Consider the following 16,548-nt stretch of genomic DNA (forward strand, 5'->3'; position numbering starts at 1 on the left):
CGTTGGCACAAGGGAGGGGTGAGGCTCTCCCCAGGCTGGCACAGGGACAGGGTCTGGCCAGCAGCAAAGTGTCATCGCCAGGGTCAGTGTGTGCCAGCCTCGGGGTCAATGTGCCAGCGCCGGGGTCAGTGTGCCAGCCTCGGGGTCAGTGTGCCAGCCCCGGGGCCAGTGTGCCAGCCTCGGGGCCACTGCGCCAGCCCCGGGGGCACAGAGCTGGGTGCCAGGGAGGGACAAGGCGGCGCTTAGGGGGTGCCACCTCCCTCGTCGGCTGGTGCCGGGTGGGGGGTGTGGGGTGTGTGTGCCACGCGTGATGCCTCACTGGGGCCCGTGGGCGCGTTGCTGGGACGACGTGCCAGGCTCCGTCACGACACGGGAGACGTGCCAGCTGCCGGGGAGCAGCGCGGGGGGGATGGCACCCCCCCCCCCCGCCCCATCCCCACTGCCACTCGTGTCCTCTCTGCACTGGGCAACCCTGGCCCACGGCGGGTGCCCAGGGCTGGGTCTCGCACCCATTTGCTGGGCACCCTAGGGTGGGGGGAGGGTTGGGGGGTGCTGTGCCCCCCAAGGGCCGTGTTTGCCCCCATGTCTTGTCCCCAGATGCCACATCTGTCCCTTGGCACCGCATCTGTCCCTTGGCACCGCGTCTGTCCCCATGCCCTCTGCCCGTCCCCGAGCCCTGCGTGTCCCTCCCACGGCCGTGCCACGGGGACGCTGGTGGCAGCCTGGGATAGCCGTGGGCGGGGGGAGGTTGGCACAAGCTTGGGGAGGTGCCCGGGCATGGTGGCGACAGCCAAGCCCGGGTGGCACCGCGAGTCAGTCCCCATCGCCAGCTCCGCCGTTGCCGTGGCAACGGGATGCGGAGGGTGCCCAAAATGCGGGAGAACAGCAGGCTGGGTGCCCCCCCCCCGCCCCCCCATGGCCCCCCGCAGCCTCTCCATGGTCCCCACCGTGCCCCCCCAGCCCCCCCCACATGCCTGCCGCAGGCCCCCCCCCGAGGTCCTCCACACCTTCTACGGTCCCCACTGCCACCTCTGTCCCCTCGACCCTTTCGCCCCCCCCTCCCCCCCCCCCCCAGTGATGCCCTGAGGGAGTGGAGGGGGTAACCTGGGGGGGGGGGATCGCAGGGTTGGGGGGCGCAAGCGGGACCGAGGTGGGGGGGGAGAGCCTTGGGGGGGGCTTCGGAGCGGGTGGAGGCTTCGGGTGCGGGGGGGTAGGGGGAGGCCAAAGGGTGCGGGGGGGACCGGGGGGGGCGGCAGAGTGTGTGTGGGGGGGCAGGGCTGAATCCGAGCCGCGTAGGCAGGTGCCAGGGCCGGGGGGGGGGGGGGTCGGCATCTCTCGCGCCTGCCCGGTAGCGGCGGGGCCGCCGCCCGCCCCCCCCCCCTCCCCGGCCCCGGGAGCGGCGCATGGCGGAGAACGGCGGCCCCGGCCCCCCCCAGGCCGCTCAGGGCCCCCCCAAGCCGGGTCCCGGCACCCCCCCGCTGCTGCCAAGGACGAGCTCGTCGGGGCGCTGCCGTGAGCCCCCGCTTCGGGGGGATCCCGGGCATGGCCCCCCCTGCCCCATAACCCTCACCCCCCCCTAACCCCCTTTTCCCCACAGCCCCCCCCCATTCCCCTCACCCCCACCCCCAGTCCACCCCTCCCAGCCCTCCTCACCTCACAACCCCTCCCATTTCCCCCCAGACCCCCCCCAATCCCCACCCTCGCCGCCCCCCCCCCCCCCCCCCGGCTCCAACCCCCAAATCCTTCCATCTCCCCCCCGCCAGCGCTGGGGAGGGGGCAGCGGGAGAAGCCCCCCCCCATGATGCCCCCCGCTCGCTAAACGGGGAGGAGGGGGAGGAGGAGGAGGAGGGGGGCAGGAGGGTAACGGGCTTGGGGGGGGGGAGGCGGCCCCGGTCCCGGCGGAGCTTCGCGGGAGGGGGGGGGGGGTGGGGGGGGTGTGAGTGTATTTGGGAGCAGGGAGGGGGGGGGCTCGGTGGTGCCAACCCCTCCGGGGGCGGGCGAGCGGGGCCGGCTTCGGGGAGGCAGGGCCGGGGGTGGGGACCGCACCGAGCATCCTCCCGGCACCGGCGGCGGCGGCGGCGGCGGCACCGGAGAGGGGAGGGCAAAAAAAAAGAGAGAGAAAGAGAGAGGGGAGGAGGAGGAGGAGGAGGAGGAGGAGGAGGGGGGGGGCAAGGAGGGGCTGCGGGGGTGGGGGTGGGGGGTCTGCCCCTGCCCGCACCCATGAGCAGGACCACCGGCCTCCAGCGCCGGACCACCTACCTCATCTCCCTCACCCTGGTCAAGCTCGAGTCGGTGGCAGCCCCGGGGGACGCGGAGCAGCCTGCGGCGGGGGCGGGAGGGACTGGCGATGGAACCCCCCCGGCTCCGGCGGGGTCGGCGGCGGCGGCGGCGGCGGCAGAGCTTTCCCGAGCCGAGGACCCCGGCGGTGGCCGAGCCCGGAGGCCCGAGCGGCTGTTCCAGCGCCAGGACGCTCTCTGGATAAGTACCCCCGGCCCCGCCGACCCCCCGCCGCTCCCCGGTAGCCCCCGGACCCTTAGCAGCCCCACTCCCGGGGCGGGTCCCTCCCGCTCGGTTCAAGCCCGAAGCGGCTATGGCCCTCACCATCCCCGGTCAGCCGCCGCCGGCGGACCCCCCGCCGTACCCCCCAAACCCGACCCAGCCTTGGTGCCCCCTCCTCCTCCTCCTCCTCCTCCTCCCGCCGTGCCCCCCAAACCCGACCCGGCCTCGCTGCCACCCCCCCCTGCCGTGCCCCCTAAACCCGACCCGGCCTCCTTGCCCTCCCCCGCCGCCGTGCCCCCTCCTAAACCCGAGCCGCCCTCGCTGCCGCCCCCCCGCCGTGCCCCCCAAACCCGACCCCTCCTTGCTGCCCCCCAAACCAGAGTCTCTCGCCCGGGGTGCCAAGGGCACCTTGGAGCCACCGGGGGAAGGGGGTCGGTCGCCCCCGGAGTGCCCCCAACCCGCAGCCGCCCCCCGCCGCCCGCTGCTGTGCCAGGCGAGCTGGGCTCACCCAGAGGCTCCCCCGGACGGGGCACGACCCCCGCTGCAGCCGGTGCCCACCGTGTCCTCCCCGCATCCATCCGCGGGCGCTCGCCGGCTGCGCCTGGCAGGTGCCAAACCCAGCAAGACGGTGACCACCAGCGGGGCCAAGCCTGGCAAAGGTGCCCCCAAAACCGTGGGCACTCGACTGTCCTGGCCCGAGGGCGAAGGCAAGAGCCGCCCCAAAGCCGGGGGCAAAGCGGGCACCGAGGCGGGTGCCAGGCAGCCTGCCCGGGCTCGGCTCTCCCCGCACAAGGGCAAAAGCAAGACCCTGGATTACAGCGACCTGCAGCCGGGGGGGTTGGCACCTGTGCCCCCCGCCACGGAAACGGGGCTGAAGCGGGGGCGGGAGGGGGGCAGAGCCTCCACCCGCGACCGCAAGATGCTTAAGTTCATCAGTGGCATCTTCACCAAGAGCCCTGCTGCCACCCCCACCCACCCCGCGCCAGCCTGGGCACCCCCTGGCACCGACCCGGCCCAAGGGGCATCCCCCCGTGAGTACCAGGCTGTGTTTGGTGGTGGCCCGGGGGGGGCAGCGTGGCCGTGGAGGGCACTGGGCTGTGCCTTGGTTTTGCCTGTACCCGCCGGAGACCTGGGCACGGGAGGGATGGGGGTGGGCACCGCAGGGCACCCGCGGCCGTATGCCAGCTGTGCCATGGGGTGCTGTTGGGTCGTGGGGTGTTGGACCGTGGGGCATTGTTGGGCTGTGTCTTGGTTTCACCCATACCCACCAGAGAGCTGGGCACAGGAGGGATGTGGGTGGGCACCGCAGGGCACCCACGGCCATGCGTTGGCAGTGTCCTGTGCCATGGGGCAGTGAGTTGGGCACTGTAGGGCCATGAGGTGTTGTTGGGTCATGCCTTAGATTGTCCTTGGCATCCATTGGAGGCCTGGGCACAGGAGGGATGAGGATGGGCACCACTCTATTGTGCCATGGGTCGCTGTGCCATGGGGCATTGGGTTGTGGGAGGTTGTTGGGCCCTGCCTCAGGGGCATGGGCTAGATCTAGGTGGGCACTGCTGGGCACCCATGTCCCCGTGCCAGCTGAGCCCTGGGCACTGGGTTGTGGGGCATCATTGAGCTGTGCCTCAGTTTCCCTCCAATATCCACCAGTGACCTGGGTATGAGATGGGTGCAGGGGGACACTGGTGGGCACCTGCAGCCACATGCTGGTTGTGCTGTGTGCCACTGTGCCATGGGTTGCAGTGCCACGGGGCACTGATGGGCTGTGGGCTGCTGTGCCATGGGGCACTGTTGGGCTGTGCCTCAGTTTCCCTCATACCCACTGGAGACCTGGGTGCAGGATGGATGTGAGTGGGCACCAGCGGGCACCTGCATCCATCTGGGCATAGGAGGGCACCGCTGGGCACCGCTGGGCATCTGTGGCCACACATTGGCAGTGCCATGGGGCATTGGGCTGTGGGGCAGTGTTGTGCCATGGGGCATGTTTGGGCTGTGCAGGGGCTGATGGTGGCATGGAGGACTCTGGCACCAGTGAGTGGGCACTGCCAGACTCCTAGGCCCACTCGCCAGCTGTGCCCGTGGGGGCTGTCACCCACGTTGGGTGGAAGGAGCCAGCTGTGCCCCACAGCTGGGGGGCACTGCTTGGTGCTGGGGCACATGAGGGGCTGGTTGAGACCCACTGGGCAGGGCCACCCAGCGCCCTTCCCTCCCTCTGCCCTGCTGCCAGTCTTGACCCATCACACCTCTGGGTTGTGTGGGCAGCGTCTGCCAGGGCTCCGGGGGTGGCACCGGGGACAGCCGTGGGTGGCAACTCAGGTGACAGGCAGTGCCACTGACCCCTCACCTGCTGTGCCCCATGGGTGGCATGAGGGAAACTGAGGCCCAGGAGGGGGCATCCTCTGATTTGGTTTCCTCCTCTTGTGGCACAGGAGCTGAGGTGCCTGAGGGGGACTGGAGGTGCCAGGCAGGGAGCAGAGGGGGCACTGGCAACGTCCTTGTGCCACACTGTGTGCTTGTGCCAGGTTCAGGCCCTCATGCTCCATGTGCTGGTGGCTGCCATGTTCTCGTGCACTGTGCCCATCCTGCCTTCATGCCCATCATGTGCCAAGCTGTGTTCTTGTGCCATGTTGCACGCTGGTGCCATGCCATTCCCTGGTGCCCATCGCCTCTCTGTGCCACTCCACACCCTTGTGCCACTCTGCAATGTGCCACGTCCATTGTGTTCCTGCTCCTGCTGTGTGCCACATCATGTACTTGTGCCATGTTGTCTGCTGATGCCCACTGTGTTCTGGTGCCCATTGTATCTCTGTGCCATGCTACATGCTGCCATGCCTGCCATGCTGTGAGCCATATCCCCCTCATCCTCGTGCCCATTGTGTGCCAGTCTGTGTCCTTGTGCACTTCAAGCCCTGGAATCCCTTGTGCCATATCCTCATGCCATGCTGCACCCTGGTGCCCATTATGTCCCCATGCCACACCACATCCTTGTGCCATGCTGATTCCTGGTGCCTATCACATCCTGATGCCATCTTCTCCTGATGCCCATCATGTCCCCATGCCACTTCGTGTCCTTGTGCCATGCTGCATCCTGGTACCTATCACATCTTGATGCCCATCTTCTCCTGATGCCCATCATGTCCCCATGCCACTTTGTATCCTTGTGCCATGCTGCATCCTGGTACCTATCACATCCTGATGCCATCTTCTCCTGATGCCCATCATGTCCCCATGCCACTTTGTATCCTTGTGCCATGCTGCATCCTGGTACCTATCACATCTTGATGCCATCTTCTCCTGATGCCCATCATGTCCCCATGCCACTTTGTGTCCTTGTGCCATGCTGCATCCTGGTACCTATCACATCCTGATGCCATCTTCTCCTGATGCCCATCATGTCCCCATGCCACTTTGTATCCTTGTGCCATGCTGCATCCTGGTTCCTATCACATCCTGATGCCCATCTTCTACTGATGCCCATCATGTCCCCATGCCTCTTCATGTCCTTGTGCCATGCTGCATCCTGGTACCTATCACATCCTGATGCCCATCTTCTCCCAGTGCCCATCATGTCCCCATGCCACTTCGTGTCCTTATGCCATGCTGCATCCTGGTTCCTATCACATCCTGATGCCCATCTTCTACTGATGCCCATCATGTCCCCATGCCTCTTCATGTCCTTGTGCCATGCTGCATCCTGGTACCTATCACATCCTGATGCCCATCTTCTCCTGATGCCCATAATGTCCCCATGGCACTTTGTATCCTTGTGCCATGCTGCATCCTGGTACCTGTCACATCCTGATGCCATCTTCTCCTGATGTCCATCTTCTCCCAGTGCCCATCACATCCTCCTGCCATGCTTCACCCTCATGCCTACTGTGTCCTGGTGCCCACAGGGAGGGGGGGGTCCCGTGGCACCGTGTGCCCATCCCCACCACCTGGCGTCACCACGTCCCTGCCGCCGCCGCCCCCAGTGCGGTGCCGTTGCCTGGTGACAGCTCCTGGCTGCCCACGCAAGATGCTGCCAGTGGTGCTGCTGCAGGGCTGGGGGTGGCTGTACCCCGGCCCAGGCTGGGGTGCCAGGGGTGCCAGGGGTGCCTGGGCATGGTCTCACTCATCTCCTCCCTGCAGAGGCCTTGGTCAACAGCCAGGAATGGACCCTGGGCCGCTCCGTCCCCGAGATCCGCCTGGTGGGTACCACCTGCCTGTGCCCCTGCCCTGTGCCCTCCGCTCCTTGGCCACCCTCATGCCCTCTCTGCCCCCTCCCCAGGGCATCCTGGGCAGCAGCAAGAGTGGAAAGTCTGCCCTCGTCCACCGCTTCCTCACCGGCTCCTACGTGGGCATGGAGCCCACCGAGAGTGAGTGCCAGGGGGATGGGCATGGCCATGGGGCTTGGCATGGCTGTGGGCATGGAACTGTCCATGGTGCTGGGCATGGCCCAGTGTTGACCATGGGGAATGGTCACAGAGATGGCCATGGGAATGGGCATGGCTGTAGGGTTGGGCATGGCTATGGGCACGGGCATGGAGGTGTCCATGATGTTGGGCATGGCCATGGGGGGGGACAAGGTAATGAGGACAGACAAGGGCACAGTGCTGGGCATGGGCATGGGAGTGGGCAAAGTTGTAGGGTCAGTCAAGGTTAGGGGTACAGGTAAGGTCATGGTGCTGGGCATGGCTGTAGGATGGGCAAGTCCATGGTGCTGGGCACGGGCATGGGCATGGGGCTGACAAGGCTGTAGTGCTGGGCATGGCTGCAGGATGGTGCTGGGCATGGCTGTGGGGTGGACAAGGCCATGGTGCTGGGCATGACTGTGTGATGGGCATGGCTGTAGGATGGGCATGACTGTGGAATGGGCAAGGGCATGGTGCTGGGTATGGCTGTGGGATGGGCACAGCTGTGGGATGGGCAAGGGCATGGTGCTGGGCATGGTTGTGGGATGGGCACAGCTGTGGGATGGGCAAGGGCTTGGTGCTGGGCATGGCTGCGGGATGGGCATGGCTGTGGGATGGGCAAGGGCGTGGTACTGGGCATGGCTGTGGGATGGGCATAGCTGTGGGATGGGCAAGGGCAGAGTGCTGGGCATGACTGTGGGATGGGCATGGCTGTGGGATGGGCAAGGGCACGGCGCTGGGCACGGCCGTGGGTGAGGCCCAGCGCCAGGTCCCTGCCCCCTGCAGGTGGGCAGTTCAAGCGCGAGGTGACGGTGGATGGGCAGAGCCACCTGCTGCTCATCCGGGAGGAAGGCGGTGCCCCCGATGCCAAGGTCGGTGGGGTCTGGGGGGGCAGGGCAGGGGCCAGGCTGGGCTGGTGCCAAGCTCTGATGCCCATCCTCCCTCCCTCCCTCCCCAGTTTGCCAGCTGGGCAGACGCTGTCATCTTCGTCTTCAGCCTGGAGAACGAGAGCAGCTTCCAGGAGGTGACCCAGCTGCATGCCCTGCTCAGCGGCTACCGCGCTGCCAGCGAGGTGGCCCTGGCACTGGTGGGCACCCAAGGTGAGCTGGTGGTGGTGATGGGGGGGGTTGTGGAACCCACGTTGTGGAGAGGGGAACGGGGAGAGGGCAGTGCCCACCTCACTGCCCTGCTGCCCCCCAGACAAGATCAGCTCCTCCAACCCGCGGGTGGTCGAGGATGCCCGGGCACAGGCGCTCTGCGGGCACATGAAGCGCTGCCTCTACTACGAGACCTGTGCCACCTACGGCCTCAACGTCGACAGAGTCTTCACTGAGGGTTGGCACAGTGGGGCTGGGCTGGTGGTGGGCTGGGGCTGGCGTGGGGTGGGAGGTGGTGGGCAAGGAGGGCAGAGGCCATGGGCAGTGTGGGGTGGGAGGTGGTGGGCAAGGAGGGCAGAGGCCATGGGCAGTGTGGGGTGGGAGGCGGTGGGCAAGGAGGGCAGAGGCCATGGGCAGTGTGGGGTGGGAGGTGGTGGCCAAGGAGGACAGAGGCCATGGGCAGTGTGGGGTGGGAGGTGGTGGGCAAGGAGGGCAGAGGCCATGGGCAGTGTGGGGTGGGAGGTGGTGGGCAAGGAGGGCAGAGGCCATGGGCACTGTGGGTGGGAGGTGATGGGCAAGGAGGGCAGAGGCCATGGGCAGTGTGGGGTGGGAGGTGGTGGGCAAGGAGGGCAGAGGCCATGGGCAGTGTGGGGTGGTGACTGCACTGTGGTGGGATGGGCACTGATGAGCAGCTATGCCAGCGGGCATGGGCAGTGAGGATTTGGGCCGCGGGGGGGTGGCATGGGGGCAGAGTGGCACAGGACCCATGGAGTTGCCCTCCCTGGAGCTGTTTGGCTGAGGAGCTCAGGGCTGTGGGCTCAGAGCTGTGCCCAAGGAGCTGCTGGGTGGACTTGAGCCCCTCCAGGGCGCTGTGGGCTTCACCTAGGCTGGGTGGGCTGGGGACAGTGCCCGAGGGCATCCCAGGGGGTGGGTGGCACAGCCTGGCTGACGCAGGGCTCCTGGCACAGTTGCCCAGAAGGTGGTGGCTCTGAAGAAGCAGCAGCAGCTGATGGCATCCTGCAAGTCCCTGCCCAGCACCCCCAGCCACTCGGCTGCATCCACCCCCGTGGGTGGCATCCACACTGGCCAGGTACCCCCCACCCCGTGCTCCCCCTGCCCTGGCTGGGTGCTGCCCTGCGGGCAGGCGACAGCGGTGCCAGGCTTAGCCTCCTGCCCCCTCCCAGGCCAGCAACGGAGGCCACACCAGCGACTACTCCTCCTCGCTGCCCTCCACCCCCAACGTCAGCCACCGGGAGCTGCGCAGCGAGACCCCGGCCCCGCTGGGCACACCCAGCTCCCTGCACCGCGGTGCCAAGCGCCGCACCAGCCTCTTCGCCGTGAGTGTGCCAGGGCCCCGCTGCGCCGCGGGGACACGCGGTGGCACGGTGCCCACCTGGGAAGGTGGCGGTGATGGAGGGCATGTGGCATCTGGGGTGTGCCCATCTGGAAGGGTGGTGGCACTGGAGGGCATGTGGCATCTGGGGTGTGCCCATCTGGAAGGGTGGTGGCACAGGAGGGCATGTGGCATCCAGGGTGCCCCCCTAGCAGGGTGGTGGCACAGAAGGGCATCCAGGGTGCCCCCCTAGCAGGGTGGTGGCACTGGAGGGCATGTGGCATCTGGGGTGTGGCCACCTGGAAGGGTGGTGGCACAGGAGGGCATGTGGCATCCAGGGTGCCCCCCTAGCAGGGTGGTGGCACAGAAGGGCATGTGGCATCCAGGGTGCCCCCCTAGCAGGGTGGTGGCACAGAAGGGCATGTGGCATCCAGGGTGCCCCCCTAGCAGGGTGGTGGCACAGAAGGGCATCCAGGGTGCCCCCCTAGCAGGGTGGTGGCACTGGAGGGCATGTGGCATCTGGGGTGTGCCCACGTGGAAGGGTGGTGGCACTGGAGGGCATGTGGCATCCAGGGTGCCCCCCTAGCAGGGTGGTGGCACAGAAGGGCATGTGGCATCCAGGGTGCTCCCCTAGCAGGGTGGTGGCACAGAAGGGCATGTGGCATCCAGGGTGCCCCCCTAGCAGGGTAGTGGCACAGGAGGGCATGTGGCATCCAGGGTGCCCCCCTGGAAGGGTGGTGGCACAGGAGGGCATGTGGCATCTGGGGTGTGCCCACCTGGAAGGGTGGTGGCACTGGAGGGCATGTGGCATCCAGGGTGCTCCCCTAGCAGGGTGGTGGCACAGAAGGGCATGTGGCATCCAGGGTGCCCCCCTAGCAGGGTAGTGGCACAGGAGGGCATGTGGCATCCAGGGTGCCCCCCTAGCAGGGTGGTGGCACTGGAGGGCATGTGGCATCTGGGGTGTGCCCACCTGGAAGGGTGGTGGCACTGGAGGGCATGTGGCATCCAGGGTGTCCCCCTAGCAGGGTGGTGGCACAGAAGGGCATGTGGCATCCAGGGTGCCCCCCTAGCAGGGTAGTGGCACAGGAGGGCATGTGGCATCCAGGGTGCCCCCCTAGCAGGGTGGTTGGCACTGGAGGGCATGTGGCATCCAGGGTGTCCCCCTAGCAGGGTGGTGGCACAGAAGGGCATGTGGCATCCAGGGTGCCCCCCTAGCAGGGTAGTGGCACAGGAGGGCATGTGGCATCCAGGGTGCCCCCCTAGCAGGGTGGTTGGCACTGGAGGGCATGTGGCATCTGGGGTGTGCCCGTCTGAAAGGTCAGTGGCACTGGAGGGCATGTGGCATCCAGGGTGCCCCCCTAGCAGGGCGGTGGCACAGGAGGGCATGTGACATCCAGGGTGGTGGTACTGGAGGGCACATGGCATCCAGAGTGTCCACCTCTAAGGGTGGTGGCACAGGAGGGCATGTGGCATCCAGGGTGTCCCCCTAGAAGGGTGGTGGCACTGGAGGGCAAGCGGCACCCAGGGTGTCCCCTAGCAGTATGGTGCCAATGGAGGGCACCTGGCACCTGGGATGTTATCCAACCATGTGGTGTACACAGAACTTAAGGTGCCCCCTGGCAGGGTGGCAGCAGCAGAGGCCGCAGAGTACCCAAGGTGCCCTCCTGGCACGATGGCAGAGGGGAACGTGTGGTGGCACCTAGCACAGGGGGCTCCGGCAGTGCAGCCACACCTGGGCGCCCACAGCGGCACCACACTGGCGGGGCATGTGGCACCCTGGGTGCCCTCAGCAGTGCCACCCGTCCCCACGGTGCCCACCCCCGCAGACTCGCCGGGGCAGCGACTCGGAGAAGCGGAGCTTGGACAGCCGCGGGGAGGGGGCAGGCAGCGGCAGAGCCATCCCCATCAAGCAGGTCGGTGGGGCTGGGGGGGGCGGGGGAGGCGATAGGGCACGGACCAGGTCCCCGAGCGGCCCCTCCCGGTCCCCAAAGGACCCCTCCCGGTCCCCAAGGGACCCCTCCCGGTCCCCAAGCTGCCCCTCCCGGTCCCCAAGCGGCCCCTCCCGGTCCCCAAGCTGCCCCTCCCGGTCCCCAAAGGACCCCTCCCGGTCCCCAAGGGACCCCTCCCGGTCCCCGAGCGACCCCTCCCGGTCCCCGAGCTGCCCCTCCCGGTCCCCAAGCTGCCCCTCCCGGTCCCCAAGGGACCCCTCCCGGTCCCCAAGCGGCCCCTCCCGGGCCTCAAGCGGCCCCTCCCGGTCCCCAAGGGACCCCTCCCGGTCCCCAAGCGGCCCCTCCCGGTCCCCAAGCGGCCCCTCCCGGTCCCCAAGCGGCCCCTCCCGGTCCCCAAGCGGCCCCTCCCGGTCCCGAGCTGCCCCTCCCGGTCCCCAAGCTGCCCCTCCCGGTCCCCAAGAGACCCCTCCAGGTCCCCAAGCGGCCCCTCCCGGTCCCCAAGCTGCCCCTCCCGGTCCCCAAGGGACCCCTCCAGGTCCCCAAGCGGCCCCTCCCAGTCCCCAAGCGGCCCCTCCCGGTCCCCAAGGGACCCCGAGCGGTCCCCGAGCGGTCCCTCCCGGTCCCCAAGGGACCCCTCCCGGTCCCCGAGCGGCCCCTCCCGGTCCCCAAGGGACCCCTCCCGGTCCCCGAGCGACCCCTCCCGGTCCCCGAGCTGCCCCTCCCGGTCCCCAAGCTGCCCCTCCCGGTCCCCAAGGGACCCCTCCCGGTCCCCAAGTTGCCCCTCCCGGGCCTCAAGCGGCCCCTCCCGGTCCCCAAGGGACCCCTCCCGGTCCCCAAGCGGCCCCTCCCGGTCCCCAAGCGGCCCCTCCCGGTCCCCGAGCGGCCCCTCCCGGTCCCCAAGCGGCCCCTCCCGGTCCCCGAGCTGCCCCTCCCGGTCCCCAAGCGGCCCCTCCCGGTCCCCAAGAGACCCCTCCAGGTCCCCAAGCGGCCCCTCCCGGTCCCCAAGCTGCCCCTCCCGGTCCCCAAGGGACCCCTCCAGGTCCCCAAGCGGCCCCTCCCGGTCCCCAAGCTGCCCCTCCCGGTCCCCAAGGGACCCCGAGCGGTCCCCGAGCGGTCCCTCCCGGTCCCCAAGGGACCCCTCCCGGTCCCCGAGCGGCCCCTGCCGGTCCCCAAGGGACCCCTCCCGGTCCCCGAGCGGCCCCTCCCGGTCCCCAAGGGACCCCTCCCGGTGCCCATCGCTGTCCCTCGCCTCCCCCCCCCCCCCACCCAGAGCTTCCTGCTGAAGCGCAGCGGCAACTCCCTGAACAAGGAGTGGAAGAAGAAGTATGTGACCCTCTCCAGCAACGGACTGCTCCTCTACCACCCCAGCATCAACGTGAGTGCCCCCTCTGCCCCCCCCCCCGCCCCGTGCCCCCCGCCCCCCCCCCCCCCCCCCCCCCGCCCCGGCCCCGCCGTCTCAGCCGCTGCCCGTCCCCGCGGCAGGACTACATCCACAGCACCCACGGCAAGGAGATGGATCTGCTCCGCACCACCGTCAAGGTGCCAGGCAAGCGCCCCCCCAGAGCCATCTCCGCCTGCGGCCCCTCCGCCAGCATCAATGGGCTGGTGAAGGACATGGGCACGGCGCCCGAGGGGGCTGGTGAGTGCTGGGGGGGAGGGCAGCGATGGTGGTGGGGAGCTGAGGGGGGGTCGCAGATGTTACCAACTCTTCCCCCCACCCCCCCCCGCAGCCGGAGCCTCCCCGGTGGGGCTCAGCCTCCCGCCGGAGCCGGGGCTGAAGGTCGCGGGCAAGGCTGAGCGGTCCCTGCAGCGCTGCGCCTCCGCCTCCAGCGCCAAGCTCTCCGGTGAGTGCCCCCTGGCACCTCCTGTGCTTGGCACCGGGGATGTGTCCCTAGGGCAGAGCACAGGGGACTGGCCGGGGGAAGGGGGGGGCCTGCAGATGCTGGTGCCCACTGGTGAGGCTGGTGGCCCCCCCACGAGTCTGGGAAGCCAATGGTGGAGCCGAGGGGAGCCTGGAGGCTGCCGTGAGCCTGGCAGCCCTGGTGAGCAGGGTGGCACTGAAGTGACCCTGGTGGAGTTGGGGACCTTGGTGGCTCCAAGGGTCCTGGTGACCCTGGGGAGCTCCCTGTGATCCTGCTGAGACCAATGGGCTTGGTGACCCTGGTGGTGCCAGGGACTCCTGTGGTCCTGCTGAGCTCTGCTGGAGCTGGGCACCCTCAGGGGCACTTCAATGCCCCTGAGGAGCTCAGGGGGCACAGTGGCCCTGCTGGGCCCAGCGGTGGCAGACTTGGTGACCTTGATCCCAGTGAGCCCAGGGGCCCTGGGGAGCTTGGGGAGCCCTTGGTGAGCCCTCTGCTCCTTGGCACCTTGGTGGCTCCAGTGGCACTGAGCCCTCTGCTCCTTGGCACCTTGGTGGCTCCAGTGGCACTGCTGAGCCCTCTGCTCCTTGGCACCTTGGTGACTCCAGTGGCACTGCTGAGCCCTCTGCTCCTTGGCACCTTGGTGGCTCCAGTGGCACTGCTGAGCCTCCACCGCTCCTTGGCACCTTGGTGGCTCCGGTAGCACTGAGCCCTCTGCTCCTTGGCACCTTGGTGGCTCCAGTGGTGCTGCTGAGCCCTCTGCTCCTTGGCACCTTGGTGGCTCCAGTGGCACTGCTGAGCCCTCTGCTCCTTGGCACCTTGGTGGCTCCAGTGGTGCTGCTGAGCCCTCTGCTCCTTGGCACCTTGGTGGCTCCAGTGGCACTGCTGAGCCCTCTGCTCCTTGACACCTTGGTGGCTCCAGTGGCACTGAGCCCTCTGCTCCTTGGCACCTTGGTGGCTCCAGTGGTGCTGCTGAGCCCTCTGCTCCTTGGCACCTTGGTGGCTCCAGTGGCACTGCTGAGCCCTCTGCTCCTTGGCACTTTGATGACTCCAGTGACACTGCTGAGCCCTCTGCTCCTTGGCACCTTGGTGGCTCCAGTGGTGCTGCTGAGCCCTCTGCTCCTTGGCACCTTGGTGGCTCCAGTGGCACTGCTGAGCCCTCTGCTCCTTGGCACCTTGGTGGCTCCAGTGGTGCTGCTGAGCCCTCTGCTCCTTGGCACCTTGGTGGCTCCAGTGGCACTGCTGAGCCCTCTGCTCCTTGGCACCTTGGTGGCTCCAGTGGCGCTGCTGAGCCCTCTGCTCCTTGGCACCTTGGTGGCTCCAGTGGCACTGCTGAGCCCTCTGCTCCTTGGCACTTTGATGACTCCAGTGACACTGCTGAGCCCTCTGCTCCTTGGCACCTTGGTGGCTCCAGTGGTGCTGCTGAGCCCTCTGCTCCTTGGCACCTTGGTGGCTCCAGTGGAGCTGCTGAGCCCTCTGCTCCTTGGCACCTTGGTGGCTCCAGTGGCGCTGCTGAGCCCTCTGCTCCTTGGCACCTTGGTGGCTCCAGTGGCACTGCTGAGCCCTCTGCTCCTTGGCACCTTGGTGGCTCCAGTGGTGCTGCTGAGCCCTCTGCTCCTTGGCACCTTGGTGGCTCCAGTGGCACTGCTGAGCCCTCTGCTCCTTGGCACTTTGATGACTCCAGTGACACTGCTGAGCCCTCTGCTCCTTGGCACCTTGGTGGCTCCAGTGGTGCTGCTGAGCCCTCTGCTCCTTGGCACCTTGGTGGCTCCAGTGGCACTGCTGAGCCCTCTGCTCCTTGACACCTTGGTGGCTCCAGTGACACTGAGCCCTCTGCTCCTTGGCACCTTGGTGGCTCCAGTGGCACTGCTGAGCCCTCTGCTCCTTGGCACCTTGGTGGCTCCAGTGGCACTGCTGAGCCCTCTGCTCCTTGGCACCTTGGTGGCTTCAGTGGTGCTGCTGAGCCCTCTGCTCCTTGGCACCTTGGTGACTCCAGTGGCACTGCTGAGCCCTCTGCTCCTTGGCACCTTGGTGGCTCCAGTGGTGCTGCTGAGCCCTCTGCTCCTTGGCACCTTGGTGGCTCCGGTAGCGCTGGTGGCCTGGGTGATGCTGGTGCCCTCCCCCCAGCATGCCCAGGTGTGGGTGTCTCAGCAGATGGTGCCCCCCCCTTCGAAGCCATCTCCAGCCCTGGCAGCTCCGGCAAGGACCCTCCCCCCTCGCCCATGCTGGACAGGAAGAAGCACCGCAGGAAGAAGCTGATGACTCCCTCCAAGACCGAAGGCTCTGCTGGGCAGGCAGAAGGTGGGCACAGTGCCCTGTGCCCACCTCCACCCAAAGCCACATCCCACGCAGGGGGGTGGAAGTAGGGGGGGGAGGGGGGGGAGAATTGACACCCCAAGGACGCTCCACAGGACAGAAGCCTCCAGGCCTGCTCTTGCCCACCCCTTACCCTTGCCACGCTCCAAGCCTCTGCTGCCCTCCCCCCACTGTGCGTTCCCCTCCTCTGCTCTGCCACCTCCTGCCAACCTGCTCCCTTCTTTGGGCACCTCCTCGTGGGCTTTTCTTTCGTGGCGTTTGTTTTTCGGGGGGGGGGTGGGGGTGGGGGGGTTTCTTCTGGTGACTTCTCTCTCTCTCCTCCCCCTCCTTCTCCTGCTCTCTGCTGTCGCTGCCCCTGGGACCCTGCTCAGCCAAACGCAAAATGTGGAAGCTAAAAAGCTTTGGTAGTTTAAGGAATGTTTATAAAACAGGTAACAGCAGCACGGTGCCAACCCCCTCCCCTGGCACCTGCCTCTGCCCCCCACCTCGCTGTCACCATCACATCCACGCCTCTGACCCATCCTCCTCCTCCTCCTCCTCCTCTTTCTCTTCCTTCCCCCCTCCCTGCCTCATGGAGGGCAGCAGCAGCAGCAGCAACCCTTTGGGTGCCAAGAGGCTGCGGTGAAGGGAGGGAAGGGATTTGCCCACCCCTCATCGAGTGCCCAGGTGCCAGCACCCACTTGGTGGGGGGCGGGGGGGGGGTTGGTTCTTTGGTCCTGCAGAGGAGGAGAACTTTGAGTTCATCATCGTGTCCAGCACGGGGCAGACCTGGCACTTCGAGGCCAGCAGCTTCGAGGAGAGGGACGCTTGGGTGCAGGCTATCGAGAGCCAGATCCTGGCCAGCCTGCAGTGCTGCGAGAGCAGCAAGAACAAGGTAGGGACACCCCCCCCCCAGCAGGTGCCCAGGGTGGGCACGGTGCCAGCCTCTCCACACCCTGCTCACCCTCACCTTGTCTCCTCCTCCTCCTCCTCCTCCTCACGCCCAGGCTCGCATGGACAGCCAGAGCGAAGCTGTTGCCATCCAGGCCATCCGCAATGCCCGCGGCAACTCCCTCTGCGTCGACTGCGGAGCGCCCAGTGAGTGCCCGGGGTGGGCACCCC

At 67.8% G+C, this 16,548-nt stretch overlaps 1 protein-coding gene across 1 annotated transcript; it reads left to right on the forward strand.

Annotated features, from left to right (window-relative positions):
- Window positions 1–2,492: 2,492 nt before the first annotated feature.
- On the forward strand, window positions 2,493–16,524 carry LOC135174034 (arf-GAP with GTPase, ANK repeat and PH domain-containing protein 2-like; the record flags this gene model as incomplete). Its single annotated transcript, XM_064141284.1, has 16 exons — window positions 2,493–3,530; window positions 6,631–6,689; window positions 6,770–6,857; window positions 7,680–7,765; window positions 7,852–7,993; window positions 8,094–8,228; window positions 8,959–9,080; window positions 9,175–9,327; window positions 11,150–11,236; window positions 12,543–12,647; window positions 12,755–12,911; window positions 13,003–13,116; window positions 15,286–15,432; window positions 15,819–15,878; window positions 16,170–16,321; window positions 16,434–16,524. Coding segments are annotated over exons 1-16 (2,638 nt in total), but the record flags the coding sequence as incomplete, so codon positions are not given.
- Window positions 16,525–16,548: the final 24 nt, after the last annotated feature.

The sequence above is a fragment of the Pogoniulus pusillus genome, unplaced genomic scaffold (genome assembly GCF_015220805.1).
Source record: "Pogoniulus pusillus isolate bPogPus1 unplaced genomic scaffold, bPogPus1.pri scaffold_231_arrow_ctg1, whole genome shotgun sequence".
Classification (NCBI taxonomy): Eukaryota; Metazoa; Chordata; class Aves; order Piciformes; family Lybiidae; genus Pogoniulus; species Pogoniulus pusillus.